Below are 21,493 nucleotides of genomic sequence, written 5' to 3'. Positions count from 1 at the left end.
TTAAACATATCTTAGCTAAATAAATGAATTCTTTAAAACATTTGCATGTCTGAAATTTTTCACAGAATTATATTTCTGTAAAGATATCAGTTAAACAAATACAACAAAGAAAGGAAATTCAGAATTACCGTATTTGCCGGTGTATAAGACGACTGGGCGTATAAGACAACCCCCCCAACATTTCCACCTAAAATATAGTTTGTTACATTATATTACAGTACTATGGGCCAATATGGGCAGCTATGTCTATCCCAACTGAAGTGCACCCGGCGTATAGGACGACCCCCCTACTTGGAGGCATGTTTTTCAGGAGGAAAAAGTAGTCTTATACGCCAGCAAATACTGTATTTTACCTATTTGTCAATGGTCAAAATTTGTTTCAAATCAACCTCAATCCCAAAAAAGCGACTGGGTCTAAAATTTAATCCCATGTAATTCAAACATTATATCATCAGCATTAAGGTCACTAAGAAAGTCGTTTTCATTTTAACTTGTTTCCCCCCAAAGAGCATATAATTAGTATAATTTTCAACATACTATACCATTTTTTTCTGATAAATTTACCTGTTTGATGTCATATGTAAGGAGGACATATTTTAAATCTGGAGACACTGAATACCTTGATGCTTTGAAAGTTACCTAAGAAGAGAAGATAGCATTAGTGATGGTGCTACATAAACTTATTTTTGTCTTAGGCATCTGGAAGTATACGGCCCTCCTAGCATATTGAGGGAAAAAAGCTAATAGACCAAAACCAAAAGCATCAAGGAAATTTCAGAAGTATTTAAACTTGCCCTAAAGTATCTTTTTAGATCTCTGCTTTTGCTTGAAAGTTGTATAGCAGTTGTATCAAAATAATTATGGTTAAAATTTATACAGCAGTAAAATATTTCCGTACGTACACATCCAGTTCTTTCCCTAAAGATAATATGGTGCGGAACAGGAGGAAATGCAAATTCTTCAAATCAATACAGCATACTCTAACCTTTTATTTCTGATCCTAAACATTTCACAGAAGACCTTGCATTTAAAAAAAAAGGTAAAAGATTTTAAATCCCCAGTGGTCTGGCAAATATAGTAGAGAACAAAGCATGGTCAAACTAATAACATTTTATGTCTAGATAAGAATACATGACACCCAATTGAATTTACAGCTATAATTTCATCAAGAGGTAATGGTGGTGTCAGAAAGAATTTAATGGATCTGATGTAGAGGAAGGATCAGTGTGTACTTGAAGCAAAGAACCACTGAAGGGAATTATTTTATATGAATCTGGAGATATATCTAAAGAATAAAAGGGTCAAGCATGAGACAATTTAGACACCTGGGAAAGCTGTAAAGAGTAGTTGAATTTGGGAGCATTAGGACTATAAAGAAAACATACAAAAGTTTTGCTCATAAATGAGCTAATATCTTTTCCTTTGTACCCCACCTCAGTAGGAAATTTGGAATATGTAATAGGATCTGTCTTTTGCTTTCACATGTCTGTCTGTTCTACTACTTGTTTAGCTCTTCCATAATGTATTCTGTCTTGCACTGTCTTGCACTTACCTGTCCTATCTATCCTTATTAGATCCCTTCTGCCCAACACAGTCTTACAGCCACATAAGGACACAGTGTTTGACAGAAAGAAGACACTCCCAGTACAAGTCCGAGGGAATTCATAGGTCCATTCCGCACAATTTAAATGTAGCTGAATTGTAACAATTTGTAAATGCTACATTTCTTACATTATGCACAATGTCGTACACAAACCACTACACTCCAGCAACACTCCCACAACATTCACGTCTCTATAGCGCTTCAGGGGAAATCGTAAAAAGTGGATTCCCCCTTTAAAAAGCGCTTGACTCCTGAGAACAACCTGCAACACATCAGCAAAATACATGTGTGTTCTCAAAATAGCATTAGTAAGATGGCCCCTCCTCCCTTCCCGCCCCCAAGCTTCCGGGAGATGGGAATGCCTTTTCCCCCTACAAACCATATAAAGCAACAAACAAGTGAGCATGTTTTTTGTTTGACAAAAGGTTTTAAAGTTAAAACTTTCAAAGTGAGCATCATAAAAACACAGAGTCCCTTGCTCACCATGTGCCTGTCCGAATGTTGTCTTGCCTGCACTAATATGCATTGTATGTTATTTTTTCTTTGAAATGCGTGTCTACGATTACATGCATGTCCGCCAGCAGGCTGTATTAATTAGCATGGATGGAGGAACTGTGAAAGATCCTTCAGTGGGCATTTATCCCTCTCCAATTAATGCCTCCCCCCTGGTTTAGCCTTGTGTAAAAAGCCGTTTTTGGGAGCCCCTAGGATTGGACCCCTTGGTCCAATCTTCTTGAATCTTGCAGGGGAGTAAGGGAAGAGCCTCCCTGAGCTCCCCAAGAAGTTTCAAGGGTGCAACTTACACCCTCTCCCCTCCAGCACCCGGGAAATGCGGGGGAAGGATTTCCAATGCAAGTCAATAGCTCCTTTGACTTGCATTGGCTCCGAATTGATTTGGATGGCTCTGAATCGATCCTAATCGATTTGGATCGATCTGAATTGACCCGATTCGGAGCCGAATCGGTCCAAATCAGGTTCATGTTGAAGGAAGCAACAAGAAGACTGAAAACAAACAAGCAACATCAAGACAAGAACAAACCCCAACTTATATTTTAAGTATATAAAGCCTTGAAGCTCATAGACTGCTTTTGAGGTTGCTAGAATCGTACCTTGGACCTCAAGTTCACATAAATGAGGTCCACATAAACAACGGGCACCTTTCTGATCAGCAAATCCACCTGACTCAGATACATGTGTTGAGGATGGGGGATATACTTAACAATGAAGGAATGCTGGAAATTAATGCTATATGGTTTCATAACCAGAAATGACATGGACATGTTGGGGGGGGGGGGTGATACTCTGGTTTGTATCCGTCAAATATTTTTAGAAAATGGACAGGACCGGCTGGGGTTGTCCCCAAACACAACTTCTAACTGCCCATTGGAAAATTGATTGGCTGATTGTGTAGATTTAAAAAAAATGTTTCTTTGGCAGCAGCTGACTCCAGAGCAAAACTTTTGTGCTTCACTCTACCTCCTGTGACAGACATTTTTAGTTTCTCAGAAGTCTAAAGATGTCTGCAGGATTAAATGTTAGGAGGCCTGAGGTTGAATTCTGTGTGTAGGTTAAGCACCGAGTAATCAAATTTTCATAAAACAGCTGCCTTCAAACAACTTATTGCATCCTTCTGATTTAATATCAAACCAGAATTTGAATATTATACTTACTGTGAAAAAAAGAAGAAAAATGCCTGGAGCCATTACAGCAAAGGCATATTGGGAATACTTTCAGAATTCATGACATAGAAAATTCAATGAAACCTGAAGGGAGTTAATATTCCCAGTCCAACTGAGCTTCAATGAAACGTGGTTTACTAATCATTCTAGGCTCTTTTGCAAATCCCAGATTAAATAATTTGGCATCTGGATTGGCAACAGATTCAGAAACAAGGCCCAGAAGTAGTTTTCAGGATATTAAACACAGAGCAATTTAAGCAACAGAACAAAATTAAATACCAATAATATCCTCCACTTCTCAGTATTCAGATATTACTTGTAAGAAGTAATACTTCCCCTCACCAAAAATATTGTCCTTATGAAAGCAAAGGCATGCAGTAGGAAATGAAACAAAAAATATATCCAATACAAGACTCTCTAAGTCTTTTGGTATCTAAGGTTAGTTTAAAATGATTCAATTCAGAATATTTCTGGTATTGATAACAGTGCCTATTACATTATTCACAGGGGTGCTTCCCTCGGAACAAAAAAGTCATGGTGGACCTACTTGTTGAAGAAAGACTTCTTTGACTAGAATAACGATCCAAACCTTTCCAAACAGAGTGTCTGTCCACACATGGGGATCAGGGCCAACCTCAGGATTGCCAGAATCCAGGTGGACCCTGGAGATCTATCACCACTGATCTCCAGAAAAGAGAGATCTATTCCTCAGGCAACACCCGGGAGGTTGGCAATCCTAGGATCTGATAATATATTTTTCTCAGGGTCAGAAATGGCTGCAAGGGCAGAGGGAAAGCTGGGAAGAAAGGAATCCTTATGCAGGAAAAACCGTATACACCCCCAAAGTGACCCCCAAAGAAAATCCTGATTTAGCAGCTAGAATCTGTAATGATATCATTTTCAAATAACGCACAACACTATTGCTCTCTCTCTCTCTGTGCTTTGCTTGCATTCTGCTTCCACTTCCAGTGACTGCAGGATTTGTATATCATCGTATGAGACAAGAATCAGATTGAATTTCCTGCCTCCTATGAAGACAATGCCTTCCATGTCCTGAGTTTTAATTCTGTACTTGGCAATGATGCATGAGGATGTGATGCTTTCTAGACAAGCAACACAATCCTCTTACCTGCCCCTAAGAACACACCTGACAACTGTGACTACATGTACTGCCACAGCCAGAGATGACAGGCATGATAACCAAATGGAGACAGAATGATACACCATGAAGCAGGCCTTTGCCCTCACACCCTGCCCATTTTTCCTTTCATATATTGCTGTGATAAAAACACAAGAAGTGAAGACTCAAGACTCACATAAGCCATGAAAGTGAACTTATATTTTACTTGGTCATGACTTGATAGAGTGCAAATGGTCCTAAATATAGGTGCCCATGCAATTAAATGGGTAAGGAGGATGAGTGGAGGGAGGGTCTTAGTAAAACTTAGTTTTAAAATTGTTTCACCTTGGTAAAACTTTTCCTATATTGTGTAAGATAATAAAATCTTTTTTTAAAAATCAAAAAGTTTTTATTGTATCCTTTTACACATATGGTAAGTACTAGTTGCGAGCAGTGATCTGTGAATAAGGTAGTTCTTGATATTACAATCTGGTTGCCCAGAAATACTTGGGGGGAATGTTAGCTTTCTATTAAGGAAACAGAATTGTTTTAGGGGTAGGTAAATGTTTTGCATATTCACATTATTAACATACGTAGTTATTTGTGTCCCACTTAAGGTTTTCAACCCCCAAATGGAGGTTAGAGATTTCCTGAAAGTGCAATCAATCTTTAGACAGTAAAGATCAGTCCCACTGGGGAAAACAGTAGCTGTGGAAGGAGGACATTATGGCATTATAGCCCCCACAGAGTTTCCTCCTCTTCCCAAACCTATCATCCACAGCAGTCTTTCTCAACTTTTTTACCACTGAGAAACCCCTGAAATATTCTTCAGGCTTTGAGAAACCCCAGAAGTGGTGCAATTATGCAGAATATGGTTGGAAATAGCTGTGTACATGCCTACCCAGGGCCCCTCCCTTTCCCACCCTCTCCAAACCCGTTGGCCATTTCGGGGGGGGGGGAAGCAAACATGGCAATACATGGTCATATCACCTGATAAATGTTTAAACATTTTTTTTAAATATATATGCAAAATTAATTAACTCCTACTCATTTGGAAAATCTTCCAGGGCCATCAAAAAACACACAGTCTCCATCCCCAAACCTCCAGGTATTTTCCAAGCAGCAGTTAGCAACCCTAGTTCCATTACCTCTGTTGGGGGGGTAGCATTATAAAGAGATGCTTTCTTTGATTGCACAAATCCTGCTAACAGGTGTGAGGGGGAGTTGTATTATTTGTTTTTTTAGCGCTTTAGCCTTGTCCATTCTGCCTGCCTGACTCCCAAAGTCAAGCATGTTTGTATTGATTCTGCAATATATGGAAACACTTTTTATATGTTCACTTTGTCACTCTGGAATTTTATGTTCCACCCACTAAGTTCAGAGAATGCACAAGCATGATGAATGCTTTCAACAGATGAATGATGATAGCTCGGCAGATAGAAAACTTTCACATACACTTCAAATACAGATGATTTTTAATGATGAGTAAACCCTAGGGCATGTATAATATCCAACAAACCAGTAAATTGTGAACATGTGCCAGTAGTACCTGGCCAGCATCCAAGTGAGTGGTGCCAACTGCACAGACACAAAACCAGTACAAAAAATCCTCTGTATTTTAAATTGCAAGCAAATGATCTTTGTGATCTTTTCTAGTGCTCCAAATAAGAAAAAATGTTTATAGTAAGAAAGATAAGTTTGATTAGAATATGTCATTTGTGAAAATTTGAAAATTACTAATTGCTAATTAACCGATGAGAAGTTATAGTGCTGACAAGAAATAACATATTAATTAATTAAGCATTGATATGATTTCAGTTGTTCCATACTATATGTGTCACAGGGCAAATTTTCAAACAGAATTCAATGTAATCTATAACTTGAACTTGTGGAAACTACTAATCTATAGCTCTTCTTTCTGACTGAGTAAAAACACATCCTGTGTGGCTTTGAATGCGTAGGTTGCTCATCTCTGCTTTACTATTATCGTTTTATGTAATTCAATTGCTTTTATTATACAATTAGTGCTGTCTTGTTATTTTTTTAAAAAACTGTTTAAGGAAATCAGAAATGTATTTGAAAAACAACTTTATCATTATATCCAGTAAACCTCTATAGACTTCTTGAGTTCAGCCTCTTCCATCTGGGTACCTCAGTCTGTAACACTGGACCCACTTTTATTCTTGTAGCAATATGTCTTCTCTGATAATCAATACATCTACAAAAGTTGAGGAAGTTGCTTGCTTTGATGTGTGGTCCATGAATAAAACAAAAGAGTGCCCACTGATATCTTTCTCTCCTTAGAATATAGGTGGGTTTGGAGGATTTTTTTTTTTTTTTTTGCTATCTTGAATCATTTCTGCCTTTCCTTTTGCTAAATTTCAGTGTGGCAGTGGAGCATAATGGCTGAAATGAGAAGCTTGAGGTTCAAATCCCCATTCCATAGGGATGAGCAGATTGACACTTTCTAACCAAGATCTTACCTAGTACTCATACACGTTCCAAACATGATCAACATTATTTTCAACATTTTAGAATGAATAAAAGCCTCATAGTTTGGGACAAAGGCCCTGGAAGAACAACATGGGACATATTTTTGATGGGAAGCTGGTAAATTTTGTTCTCAACTTAATTTGAATATGTAGAATTTGAAAATGCTGATATCGTATATACTCGTGTATAAGCAGAGTTTATCAGCACTCCTTTTCACATTGAAAAAGCCCTCCTCGGCTTATATGCGGGTACATATGGTAATTGAAATCAGCCTTCTCTGGCTGTGGAATGCAGCCAGTCAGTCGTTGCATTGCCTTTTGCAAACGTGTTTGCAAGCTGAGCTTCTTGCTCTGGCAGCTTGTAGGACATCAACTGTTTGACTGAGGGACTCTAATCTTCTTTTGCCTTTTCTTCTTGGGGTTGTGTTTCTTTTAAAAGTTGATTTTTATAGTTCTTTCTTTCAGTGTTCAGTTATACAGTTCTTTATTTCAGTGTTTTGTTCTGTGGGGCACTGTAGTTGTAGTTAGAGTTGTCCATTCTCCCAGTTTGGTAGCTGTTGTACTTGTTATAGTTGGTTGCCAACTTTGGGTACTGTTGTTCTGTTCTAGTTTGCTGGCCTGGGGGGCACTGTTTGATTCTCCTGCCAGAGCTGTTCTCACAGAGCATTTCTATCAGAGCTCTCTCAGGGTATCTGGCATCAAGAGAGGAAGGGAAGGTGATTTTAAGCCATTTTGAAATGGGGTACAAAACCCAGCAGCTATTCATCCTCTTGACTTTTCTGCATTTGTGGGGGGGGGGGCTGGATGTTCTTGTTGATGTTCTTTTGCACTGACAGAGCTAGTTTACTGTTTTTCTTTGAAATAAATATTCAAAAACATTTAACCTACTGATGCCTCAATTAATGTGCATTTACCAGTAGCTGCTGCATTTCTCACCCTCGGCTTATATGCGAGTCAATAAATTTGCTCAGATTTTGCGGTCAAATTATGTGTCTCGGTTTATATGCAGGTCAGCTTATATGCGAGTATATACAGTAATCAAAATCAGCTTTGTCATTTTCATCATAGAACACAATACCTCAGGGAACAAATTTTCTGAAAAAATGGTGTCCACTGTGAAAAATAGATTTTACAAAATTGTCAGTCAGATCACTTAAAGTTCTACTCCCGAAGGGTTTCTCTAGTATCACCACACATGTGCCCACCCATCATAAGACATGAAACCTCTTCAAGTGACATTTGAGGGGGGCAAGGAATATGGTCAAGCTGCCTTAAGGAAAGATTTGTTTCCTGTTCTAAGGTTTCCATTTTGATCTGTGAGTGCAACTGACAATGGCATTAGTTCATATTGCAATACTTTTAGAAATTCTTTTTCCCCACCAGCCTCACAGGCCATGTATAAGCTATGCAGATTTTGCAAGAAATATTCTAGTTTTTATTTGTTTCTTTATCTTGTAAAGTCTTAAGAATTTGCACTCCAACATTTACATGATGAGACAGAAGACAAAGCACTGAGTATTTCTGAAAAGTGGAGGGCATATATCATGATGATCTCACACTTTCTTGCTGCAATCATTTCATCACCAAGTCCAAATAAAAGCATATTTGGGCGGCAATGTCAGCCTGTACACAGAACAACAACAACAACAAAAAGGCCAACCTGCTGAAAGGCTTAAAAAAGAAAAAGAAAGCTTCTGTCTGAGCTAACCCAGTGGCTATACAGAAACCGATACAGAATCATCCTGCCACTTTTGCCATTCTTTGTCTTATGAGCATCATGAGTGAGCTATTTGTCCAAACCCTGTGCAGGGAAGATAAAAAAGCCCTTGCTTTGAGTAAGGTTGCTGTTTATGCCAATAAAAGGTGACTGACTGACTGACTGACTGAGTAAGTTTGCTGGCCAAACTGAAGGGTGAATGATCAGCCACAGTTAGGATAGTCAGATTCTCCCTGGCCACTGGCAGGGGATTGGGGGGGGGGGGTAAGGTTGCCAGATCCAGGTTGAGAAACTCCTGGAAATTTAGGGTCTGTCTACCCTCCAAAGCATTTGTTTTCTCCTAGAGAACAAATTTATTTTGCCTAGATATGAGCTGTAATTCGAGGAGATCCTCAGGTCCCACCTGGAGGCTGATATCCCTAATCATGATGTGCATGAATAGAAATTCATTTTGCTTGTGGTAATGATAGGAGATGATTCTTTGTCCCTTTGCCATCCCCTCCTCTTTTATCCTTCAATTTGCTATGCTAGAAAATTGCAAGTAGGGATACACAAGATTCTTTTTTAGGAGCAAGAGTTCAAAAGGCTACATACGTTGTTTACTGTTTCTCTGAAATAGTGTGGCAACCCTTTGTCCAACATTGTTTGGCAGTCATTTCTCCTAAAAGGTCTAAACTAACTGTTCACTGCAAACAGGTATAGACAGACTTAGGTCTTTGCACAGCACAACCCCGACTTCTAAAATAGGGTGTGTTGACATCCAACCACAGCCTACTTTTACGAGAAATGGCTGACCGAGCCTGGGTAGATCCGGGAATGGACATAAGTTTTTGGGGAAGTTCTAAACCACAGAACAAGGGCATGTATATCAGAACCTCCTCCCCTACATTATTTTTTTTCCAAAGAAATGAATCTCCCCTCCACACAAAAATTTAAGAAATAGTAACAATAGGCAAGTTGGAAAGATTGTAACTCAGAGTACCCTAAGTAAAAGGGGAAATGGGAGGGACTTTTTGCGGTTGGTAAAGGGTATAAATTGAATGTGTGATTCTGTGCTTATTGAGCTGGCTTTATTGCCATGCTCCCATATTAAATGCCTTTGATATAATAAAAAGAAACTTGGTGTGCGACTCTAAGTTTTCATCTTTGGTAATTGGGTTGAGGGCCTTGTGGCCTGGACACCCTTGTGGTCTTGCATAACAGTCACAGCTACAAATAAGCTAACTTTTGTTTTCTCCCCACTTCTACTGGAGAGAGGACAGTAGTGAGGAATTTTCCAGAGCCATTTTTGTTTTCCAATTTTCCAATTCTGGAGATTGGCAGAACATGTTTGCTTAACATGTTTGCTTAACAGGTAAACATGTTTGCTTAACAGCCAACATGTTTGCAACATGTTTGCTTAACAGGCAGCATGTTTGCTTAACATAGGAAAAAAGGAAAAAAGAAGAAGAATTGGTTCTTATATGCTGCTTTTCTCTACCAGGAGTCTCAAAGCGGCTTACAAACACCTTTGCTTTCCTCTCTGCACAACAGACATCCTGTGAGGTAGGTGAGGCTGGAAGAGCCCTGATATTACTGCATGGTTAGAATAGCTCTATCCGTGCTGTGGTGAGCCCAAGGTCACCCAGCTGGCTGCACGTGAGGGAGCCGGGAAATCAAATCCAGCTCACCAGATTAGAAGCCACCACTCTTAACCACTGCATTAAGATGGCTCTCGCCACTTATTCTCACTGGCTTCTCATAAGGAAGAGCACCAATGTCTGCTTTTGCAGTCATTTCTGAGAGGCATTTCTGAAAGCTTTTGGAAAGGGATAATAACAGCGGTTTGGAAATATCTGATTTAAAGAAAAGCATTTTGCAGTTTAATTGGAGTCTTCTCTGAAATAATGTGTTGTCATCCAAAATTTAGCTGCCCTTCCCTTTTACCTGAACCTAGCAATTTATGTGAAAATTAACTGGTCTTGCTTCCAGGACAATGATTGGAGACCCTCCCTATTTAGTCCCCATCCCTGTGGAAACTACCCATTTATTCATCACTTCTGCTTTCTAATATTCAATCAGTTTCCATTCTGTAAGAGGTCTTATTTTCCTATTCCACAATTGTTAAGTTTTCTTTGCTGCCTTGGATAAGGGTGATTTTCTTTCAATATCCTTTTAGAATTCTTTTGGCAGTCAGCAAACATGTAAACATTGGTGTCTGTTGCTCAAAGTTTGTGAATTACAATGCAGATTTGCTTGCCACTCCTTTCTTTTTTATGTTGATAGATCAGAATGTCAGCTAATGTTTCCTCCCCTGGGTATTAATTATTCATAGATAATCTTTTGTTTACATACCTTACATTCTAAGAGTGTAGGAAGCTGATACAATTTACACACCAGGATACTGTAAAATAAATTGCAAAAGTGTATTCGGCTAACAATCCAGTTAACACATATTGAACAAAGCTTGTGAATTAAAAAAAAATTGGGGAGAAATAATTGGAATTCCTTGATCACAGGTGAATTTCGTAACAATGGTAAATGCACAGGTTTGTTCATCCATAGCCAACACAATAGCACCCTTTCTAGATTTCATTCTTCTTACCCGAGACCATCTTTTTGGTTAAGGTCTGGGTTACTTGATAGGACACTTCCTGTATGTTCCTTTTCATTCTTTGTAATTTAGTAATGACCTCTTTTTTATGGTTACAATCTTTAACATGTATTAAATTGCTTCTACAGATGGTAGGACTTTTTCAGACATGGATTTCCTTATCAACATACATTGTCGTGGCTGATGATTCAGCCCATTTATTCAAGATATCAATACTTTAGTGCTAATACTAATGTTAGCATGCTAAATAGTGATTTGATATGCTTTGCCATTTTCTGCAGCTGTTTTGTTTTGTTGCCTGTTTAATTTGCCATAATCATTTTTATTATATTTTTGTTCTCCACTTGAAGAATGTGAACTTTTGAAACCAAAATTGCTTAACATATGTATTGCTAGAACAATGTTTGAGTCCAGGGGCAACTTTGAGTCTAGTGGCACCATTGGTAAACTTTGTTCTGTCGTTTCAGACAAACATGGCTAACAATCTGAATCTATATCTATTATTAGTAAGGCCTTACTAATTTCCTGTACAAACAAATGATGATAAATGAAATATAACCATGTTTATCAGCCTTGCAATTGTTGTTGTTAGGTGCGAAGTCGTGTCCGACTCATCGCGACCCCATGGACAACGATTCTCCTGTCCTCTACCATTCCCCAGAGTCCATTTAAGTTTGCACTTATTGCTTCAGTTACTCCATCCAGCCTTGCAATTAAATCATCATTAATCAAGCAAGATAATGCAATTGTACTACGATGTTGTACTGAACTGCTTATCAAAAAGGAAACAGGAAAAAGCTGGAGAAAGAGTAGGAAAGATAGTTTTAAATCCATGGTATTGTGTGCATAACTCTCAACTTTCATTAACAAAGGTTTGTCCCAAATTTTGTGTGGTTCATGGTTTGAAAACGAAAGTTCATGAAAGCAAGTTTCACAAACTTTAAAGATGGTTCATGGCAATTTGTGACTAGATACATTTACCAAGCAGACTGGCACCACTCAAACTGTTAACAAAACACCAAGGTAATGGAGCCCTCTGAACCAGGCACAGGCCTTGGTACTGCAGCAGGGCCCCAAGGGGATGGACCTTTACAGAGATGTTGCATGTAGGCATTGCCACCAAACTGCATCCTCTCTACAAGGAACAGAAATACTAGCTGGTGTATATCTCCCATCCAAGGCAGCTTTGCTCTCCATAATGCAGCGCTCATGGAGTGGAAGCATGAACTCTATAAAAAGTTATGGCAGTTACAGGCTAACAGAAATTACTACTGGAAACAGCCTCAAGGGGACCAGCCAGGCAAAAGCCCCTCTACTGGTGAGGCTATCCAAGCAGAGAATTTGGCACAGGTGATATTGAGGGAGTATCTTGAAGAGTACCTTGTGATCACTAATGCTGATCCCCTTGAATATTGTTTACACTAGTGGCCCGCAACCTTTTTCAGGTTGCGGACAAATGGGGGGGAGGGTGATCCGGGTGCTGCGCATGGGCAGTAGCCCATGCGCAAACACGCATGTGCGGGGCTTGTGTGGATTTGCAAAACTGCCGCACATGTGTGTTTGTGGCCGCGCATGGTGCAAACGCATATGTGCGGCAGTTTCGTGCATGTGCGTTGGCGGGCATACATGGCACAAACATGCATGCGCAGACCTGCCACGCATGCGCGTTTTTGCCACGACCGCACTTCCCTCTCCCTCCCCCTCCCGCAGAATGAAGCTTGCAGGGCCGCAGCCCGGTGGTTGGGGACCACTTGTTTACACATCGTCAACATTTGGGGCATACCCTCTTGCATGGCCATTTGTATCCTCTCCTGCTGTCCCCCACACACATCCAGAGTGAACCAGTTTTCTCCCACTTGGGAGAACTTCTTGGCCTCCACTGCTTTCTCCTAGACCCAAAGACCATCTACCTCATTAAAAAAAACAAAAGCCTTACAGAACAACATTCTCCTCAGCAAACATCTGTGTGTAAAAGTAAGACCCTGTTTAACTACTTTTCAATGCACTTGTACAATACAAAATCACAGCAGGTGTGCAATAAGTCTGCCAGTTCCTTGAATTGGGTTACAGAGTCTTTTCCTGTTCTTCAGAAATAACAGCTAAGAGCGGTTTCCAAAGTGCAGAGTCATTCTAGTCTGATGTCAAGGTTTCAGAATTAAATCAAAGCAAACCCAAAGGTCAGCATTCTAGGTATCAGCCAGGATGGTGCCAGCCTTCAGCATCTGCTTTATACTCTTCATCACTTTTGCATTTGTAGCTCAATTTGGAGCTTTGTTATGCATCTCTGTAAAGGTAACAGGTGCTCTTTGACTTCTGGAAACAGGAAACTGATTTTGACCTGCTGGGTCAAAGCTGGATGATGGAGGTGATTCTCTTGACGGTAAGTCCCGGCATGCCTGGACCTCATCCTCCTGTTAGCTTGTAGATTGTCTGGATCAGATACCAGCCCCCTCCTCCTCTGAGGAGTCCTCACCACCACTAAGCTCTTGCTGATCTATGACACCATCCCCCCTCAGGACCCCCATCCTGAGATGGGACTGGCACAGGCTTGTGGAGATAGACTTTATGGAACTGTCATACCATGGTTGGGTCACGAACACTGTTTGAGGGTTCCCAGGTCCAATCTTCTTACCTAGAGCCTTTCCAGTTCACTAGGTATTGGAGCCATCCACATTGTTTCCAGGAGTCCAGGATCTGGACCTTCATATTCTTCATGCCCCTCCACCAAAGTGGGTGGAGAAGCTGGGACTGGAGATTGAAGTAGATCCAACAATGCTGTAGGGACCAAGCAGGAATGGTAGAAAACTGAATTTATTTGGAGGGAAGATGTGAAGGGGGCAACTGGTAGACCACAGTGTTCACCTGTTCCATGAGAGCTACAGATCCACTGAACCAAGAGTCCAGCTTCCATGAGGGATATTGGTTTTTGAGGGTGTAGTGCGGAAAGCCATACTTTGTCCCCAACTCTGAGGTCCTCACTGGGTCATCATCTCTAGTCTGAGCCTGCTTGGCTTGTTGCAATTGTGAGAACTGTATGCAAGGCCTGGATTTTACTCACAAAGTCATCGGCAGAAGGAACTCCTGAACCCAGTATGGTCTGAGGCAGGAACCATGAGTGGTATCCATAGCTGGCTATAGAGAATGTCTGGTGAGTGGACATATTACCACATTGTTGTATGCAAATTCCTCCAGGCAACCAATCATCTTGTTGGTGGTTGTTTAACACCATAGGTATTGTTCCAAGGTAGCATTTGTCCATTCTGTTTGCCCATCTGACTGGGATTGGTGCACTTGGGTGCTCAACAAAGAGTGCAGAACTTTCTAGAAATAGGGTGTGAACAATACTCCACAATCTGATAATCACACTTTCAGGCCATTCATGCAGTCAGAAAATATTCTGCAAGTATAGCTAAGCAGTCTTATGTGCATAGGGAGGTTGGTACACAGAGCAAAGTGAACCATTTTCATGAAGAGGTCTATGGTTACCAGTGTACTGGAGATGGACAAGTCAGTGATGAAATCTATGGATATAGTCTGCCAGGGGTTGGTAGAGAATGCAACTGACCTGCTGTTTTGCTGGGCTGATCCTTGGCTTGTTGGCAGACATCACATGAATTGGCATATTGAGCCTGCCACACCTCGGGTCAGCAGATGAAGAGTTTTGTGTCACCCAAAGAGTCCAGTTGACTTGATGTTATGGGTGAGATGCAGGACTTCCATTCTTGGGAGCTCTGGTCATACATAAAGCCAGCCTTGATAAGTAAACATTTCCCCTGATTCTGCATAACCTGCTGCTGACTCTTGCTTTGTGTTTTGTAGATCCAGGTGCTTTGTCCATGCCCAAGGATCATTTTGTTGATGCTCCTGTATCTGCTTTCTTAGTGGAGCAGTTGGGGGCACAACAGCGAAGGCTTCAGGCAGCAAAATGTCGAGGAGTGGATAGGGTGGCTGCCTGCTTATTCTGGGAACTGGAAATGTAGGTTATGATGAAATTGAATCTGGAAAAGAAAAGAGACCACCATATCTACCTTTGATTTAACTGATGTGATGTTTACAGATGCTCCAGGTTGCAGAGGTCAGTCCATACTTATACTGGGTATTGGGCCCCCTCCAAGTATGGCACCAGCTGAGGGAGGTTTCCAAAATGGAGAGTCATTTCAGTCCAAAGTCAGGGTTCCAGAATTAAATCAAAGCAGATTCTTCTGGTCCAAAGGACAGAGTTCTAGGTATCAGGCAGTGTCACCAATTCAGCACCTATGTCCACAGTTTACAGAATCTCTTGGGAGACTTTATATCTCCACACTAGCATTTAAGACACAGTCCTGCAAAGACTCCTTATCACTATCAGCAGATAACTAGCCCTGAGCCAGGAGGTGTACACTTTCCCTCTGAGCTTGTAGCTCCATTTGGATCCGCCTTCTGCATTTCTCTAAAGGTGCAGGTGATCTCAGGTCTGGGAACAGGCAACTGGCTTTCACCTGCTTGGTAAGAGCTGGATGGTAGCAGAGGTGATTCTGCATCAAGTTTAAGTCCTGGCATGCCTGTACCTCATTATCCTATTAGTTATCTTGTGGTAGCTGTGGGTCAGCTATACCAGTCCATTCCTCCTCTGAAGAGTCCTCACCATCACTGAGTCTTGGTTGACAAGGTGATTTCTTATCTGTATAATGTGTTCCACTAACGGTGGGCAACCAGAAATTTCACCTAGGGGTGGGTTGTGACCAGAGGATCTATGTAAGGAGGGCTGGAAGCATTGCACACATGCTTCCTGTCCTTGTGGTGTTTGCCTGGAGTGTTATTTTTGGGAGCTCCTGCTGAAACCCTGGGAATGTCTGCTCAGCCTTTCTGTCCTTTGGAACCTGCCTTTGGAGACTTGTGGGGGGAGTATAAGGGGGATGCTTCCATTTCACTGAGAATTTGTTGTCACTGGCTTGTTCCTGAGCCATTCCGTGGACTACTGTAATTGTAGCTATCTTTTTCCAGAGAAAGCACTGGAGAGACCTTGCCGGGGGGGGGGGGCAGTGTTTAACTCAGATCACAGAAATGTAATTTGCCCCCAACTTGGGAAGGATGTAGAGGAGTGGCAGGATGTGTGTGTAGCTTGCAGGGGGTCCATTCTATATGTACTTTTGAACCTGTGTCTGGCATTTCCCCCCAAAAAGCACTTTTCCTGAGAGCACATTCTTTGAGGGGACTGAACATGGTCAACCTAAGTCCAGTCAGCACATAACTTGGAGGGCATAGAAATACCTAAACAGGGCTGATTGTTCTTATATGTTTCTCCAAAAGACCTCAGAGGGGTATATTTAAATAAAAATGGTACCCAAATAAAACTAATACCAGATATGTGTAAAACAAAAGAATTCTAGAAAACCTTTCATTTGTTTTCTGTTGAAGCATAATCAGTTTATTAATTTTGAATACTTTAATCTTTTTGGATGCTTATTCTTAGGTGCAGAGAAGAAGATATTATGTACCAGTTTCCCTAAACAATGCAAGAACCAGACATTACAAAAGATTAGATGAAGGAAATCATATTGCTGCTGCTCTTCTTCTCTAGTACAAAAGGAAGTGGAAGCCATTGTTATGATGCACAGTACCTTAAAGCATGGACCAATGTGGTCCTACAGATTCTATAGGAATTCCTACTTCGGATGCATGTTTTTGTAATACTACAATGAGTAGCTTATGTGTGGGCTGAAGTATGGAGCAGTATCAGTTTTGCAGAATAGTTACAAGATAACATGAAGCACCTCTACAATGGATACAACCATAAGAGCCATCTTGCAGAACTTACTACAGGAAGAGAAGCATCCTTTCTACTTCAATAACAAGGAAAGGGGAAAAGCGAGTCATTTTATGAAAGGACATGAGAAATATTAGAAAACCTACATATTATTAATCAAGATTTCCTCACATCTATTAAACTCACTAACGAATGCAAATGAACATTTTCAATTGAAACATTTTTGTACAGAATAAAAGTAGGTAACAATCATTGTTTTGGTGGTGACTTCTACCATTCACTGAAGAGCAAGATTGTGGATTCTGCATTGAGAAGGAGCATGTATGAACCTACTCATAGTAAACCTACTTCATTTCTGTGCACTTCAGTAGATGTTTACAAAAATACAAAGTAGACAAAAAGACCACAAGTAGAAAACTGAACAAAACAATCACTTTAGTGGTCAACAGTATGTGTTCATTGTAATATATATACAAAACCTACAAACATACATACATCAAGTTTTCTCAATATGATTGGGAATTCTGCTCTATACATATATTCCAATAACTATGTACAGGTTGGGACAAAGTTTATCCTTGCAATCTCACTTTCCCATTAGTCATGTTTTATTCTCTTTATTCATGTTTGAGAATAGCTACTATAGATAATCTGGTCAGGAAAGAAGGAAAATGTGTTTCACAAGCTCTGACAATAGCCCAGGCTAGCCTCATTTTGATAGATCTCAGAAGCTAAGCCCTGGTTAGTATTTGGTTGGGAAATCTCCACAGAATACCAGGACCATGTTGATGAGGTGGCCAGCTGCAATCCACTTCTAAATTTCTCTTGCCTTGGAAACCCTAAAGGGCTGCCACAATTCAGTTGTCACCTGACAGCACTTTCCACCATCATGTTTCACAAATAGTGAGAAGCACACCACTGTTCTCTGAAACTCTGCCTGAGGAGTTACTGGGGTAGATAGGGCATGTGGCTAGATTTGTGCTTCTCTAGCTTTTAATAAAATCTTTACTGAAGATGCAGCAAACCTATGCCCATATTAGATTAGACATAAATTAATACTTACAAAAGTTGCATTTTCCAGCAGTAATGTAGTTGTATTTGTTTCTACATTCAGTTTAACAACATGTCCATGTCTGTTTTTATAGACCAATTCTGTATCTGTTAATAGAAAAAATGCATTAAGAATTAGCAAAAAGGCAAAAGATTTCATACAATAGCTTACAATATTGTCGATTTATCTAGAAATAATACAAAACATGCGAAAGGATTCTAATTTTGCTGACCTCACTAACAGAGGTGGTTCCATATAGATTTCCAACCTGTACCCAGTGGTTGAATATCTCTTGGGATTACAACTGATCTCCAAATGACATTAAATTTCATTGAAGTCCCTCCACTCCCTAAACCCTGTCTTTCTCAGGCTCCAGCCCCAAGCATCCAGGTACTTCCTAACCCAAAGCTGGCAACCTTACTGCCATCACATCACTATACTCATGCCTATGGTTGGGTGCTTCAGGATCTGAAGCGGCCGCTCACTCCAGAAGCAGCCAGCACCGCAGTGTGGGTGGGGAGAGGAGGCACGTCCAACCCGAGTCATGTCCTGTTCCCTTATGTGAAGCAAGGTCTATTTCCTTGGGCAAAATATGTTGATATTCAGCCATGGAATCTTAGAAGAAGGAAGAAGGAAGAAGAAGTTAGTTCTTATATGCCACTTTCCTCTACCCGAAGGTGTCTCAGTGGCTTACAGTCGCCTTCCCTTTCCTCTCCCCACAACAGACACCCTGTGAGGTGGGTGAAGCTGAGAGAGCCCTGATATCACTGCTCAGTCAGAACAGCTTTATCAGTGCTGTGGCGAGCTCAAGGTCACCCAGTTGGCTGCATGTGGAGGAGTGCAGAATCGAACCCGGCATGCCAGATTAGAAGTCCGCACTCCTAATCACTACACCAAACTGGCTTAGCTTTGAAACCTGTATTTTGTTCATAAACTGTTATTCAAAAATGAAGCATTTATAGGAAAAAAATGTTACAGAAGAAAATCATTGGGGGGAAGAAAAATTGTAATCAAATTACAGCCTTTATATTTTAATGTGTCTACAACCACCATGCAGGCAATTCAGTATTATTATTATTTGAATTCATTCCCCGCCACTCTCGGCAGAGCCGGCTCATTTGGCTGAGACCAGGCATAACCAACAACGTCTGAAGGGCCCCTGCTTCCTTCCTCCCAGAACTCCATCAATCCGCTCTGGACCTGTTTGCACAGTTGCATTGTTTGCATTGTTTACACTATTTGCACTGTTACAACTATCAGTTATCAGTATTATTGTTACAATTATTTATATGTTATGGATTGTTTCGTGTATTGTTTATATATTTTATGTAAACTGCCCTGAACCTTCAGGGAGGGCATTAAATAAACAAACAAACAAACAAACAAATATAGTATGCATAAATTCTATTTAAGTGACAAACAACGGTTCATTTCTGAGACAATATCAGTCCAATAAATAACACTTTATATGTTAAAGAAGATAATTTCTAGAGAGAATAGTAAAGCATTTTTTGTCCATTCGGCAAAATGATGACTTTTTTTAAGGCAGAAAAATGGAAATTTGCAGATTATTATTTAAATTGTTTAAGAAAAGATAAGGGTAACATTAGACCATTAATCACTCACCAGGAATGTTCTTGCTTTGTATAGTCCCAGTCTAGAGAGAAGCACAAACTGATTCATGACCCTAAATTTGTCATAAATTTGATCGTTTACATCCCTTGAACTGAGGTTTGGGGGAGGTACATCCCACAAACGTTTCCCAGACCTTTTGTCCAGTTTATGGTTTTAGCCATTTAAACCTAGGCAGTCTACCCTTCACTTATGATGTTTAAATAGCTACAAGCCAATTAAATGTAACAGCTTGATGGGTCTGCTTATCAGCTAGCAGCCATTTAACCCCCTCTTCCAATCAAGCCACAGAATAGTTGGTTTTTATATCCTACTTTTCAATATTAGAAAGAGTATCAAAGTGGTTTACAATCACCTCCATCTTCTCCCAACAATAGACACCTCGTGAAATAGGTGGGGCTGAAAGAGTTCTGACAGGATTGCTCTGTAAGAACAGTACTATCAAGACTGTGATTAGCCTACGATCACCCAGTTAGATGTGTGCGGAGGATGAGGGAATCAAATCTGATTCACCAAATTAGAAGCCACTGCTCTTAACCATTTTACCATGTGAAGCAGCCCACAAAAATGGCTGCTGGACATTTCAGCAATCAACTTTGCTTTCCCCAACTTGGAAGAGGAAAAGACTGAAATGCATCACTGAAGTGGCTGCCAGCCATTTAGGCATAACTGCTTGATGGGTTCACCCATCAGCTGTTAGGTTTAAATGGCTAGTAGCCACTCTGGCAGTCTATTTTGCTTCCCCCCCCCTTTTGCTTCCCTCCACTTCTAAGGGGGGAGGGGGAATGAAATGGACCAGCTGAAACTAAATGGTTTGTTTGGGGGCTTTTGGTTGAGTTGGGTTTGGGGGTTCATTTTGGGAACGCCTCAAAATCCAAATTGATGTTCATGTCCATCTCTACCTCCTATTAATTGTGCTGTCAACAAGCAACTACTTTTAGCAATTTCAAGGACTTCTGCCACTCACTAATAATATGCCACTTCCCACTTCTATGAAAGCATTACCACTGTGTCCCATAGACTCACAGAATATTTTAATACCTAACTTGGAAAGAATAGAGCTATATAACTCAAACAGCCTTAAGTCAGGACAAAGAAAATGACAACGACAACCAGTTTAAAGCCCACACAATTCAAACTTATTGAATTCTCTACCACTAATTTGTTTAGAAAAGATAATACAATCAAATAGTCATGCAAACAATGCCAAAACATCATTTCTCTGGACCCAGTACAACCTTTTAATATAGGCCCTTCCTGTGCACTGCAGCCTGGGCCATTCTCACTATGGACTCCAAGAATCTAGCTAAGCCTGCGCACTCTTCCAATTGCTCATACTTGCTCCCTGCATGGAAGGCAGACTGTTTGTTCTGACAACAAAATTGAACATCTATTTTTAGAAACAATACCAGATGCATTTCCACGGCAGAGAAAAAATACAGCAAGGATACAATTACTGTTCTACTGGTGAGCTTCCAAGAGGCATCTGGCCACTCTTGGAAATGAAAGGCTAGAACACATTCTACAGTAATCTGATCCAAAATGACAATTCTTATAAAACAACCAGTGATCTTTTTCTTTTCTAGATGAGAAAAAAATGGTTTCTTTTTGTATGTTTTTGTACTTGTGGTTTCATTTATTTTCGTACAGCTTGGACTTATGGATGAGTTTGTAAAGAATGGTAGCTAGGTGACAGTATGACAAATGAGGGTTACTACCTCTAAAATAGTGTTTACTCTTAATGTTAAAAAGCAGGAGGTACAGGGCAATGGTGAGCCTGGCCTCAGAGATATTTCGGTTTGAGAGACTTCTATTCAACATTAGAATATGCTACAATATGGAAAGACATAAATGTTTCTT

General features: G+C 40.4%; 1 protein-coding gene across 5 annotated transcripts in view; it reads right to left on the bottom strand.

Moving 5' to 3' along the window:
* DPP10 (dipeptidyl peptidase like 10) overlaps nucleotides 1–21,493 on the bottom strand; it is a 950,123-nt gene that overhangs the window by 143,259 nt on the left and 785,371 nt on the right. For all 5 annotated transcript variants that reach the window (XM_077320279.1, XM_077320280.1, XM_077320278.1 and 2 more), the window contains 2 exons: nucleotides 18,014–18,108; nucleotides 565–639 (listed from right to left, as the gene is read on the bottom strand). In XM_077320279.1, the coding sequence (XP_077176394.1) occupies nucleotides 565–639; nucleotides 18,014–18,108 (170 nt within the window). The remainder of the gene's footprint in view (nucleotides 1–564; nucleotides 640–18,013; nucleotides 18,109–21,493) is intronic.

The sequence above is a fragment of the Paroedura picta genome, chromosome 2 (assembly GCF_049243985.1).
Source record: "Paroedura picta isolate Pp20150507F chromosome 2, Ppicta_v3.0, whole genome shotgun sequence".
In the NCBI taxonomy this organism is placed as follows: Eukaryota; Metazoa; Chordata; class Lepidosauria; order Squamata; family Gekkonidae; genus Paroedura; species Paroedura picta.
The sequence above is the reverse complement of the archived record's forward strand: the minus strand, read 5'-3'. Positions and strand labels throughout refer to the sequence as shown.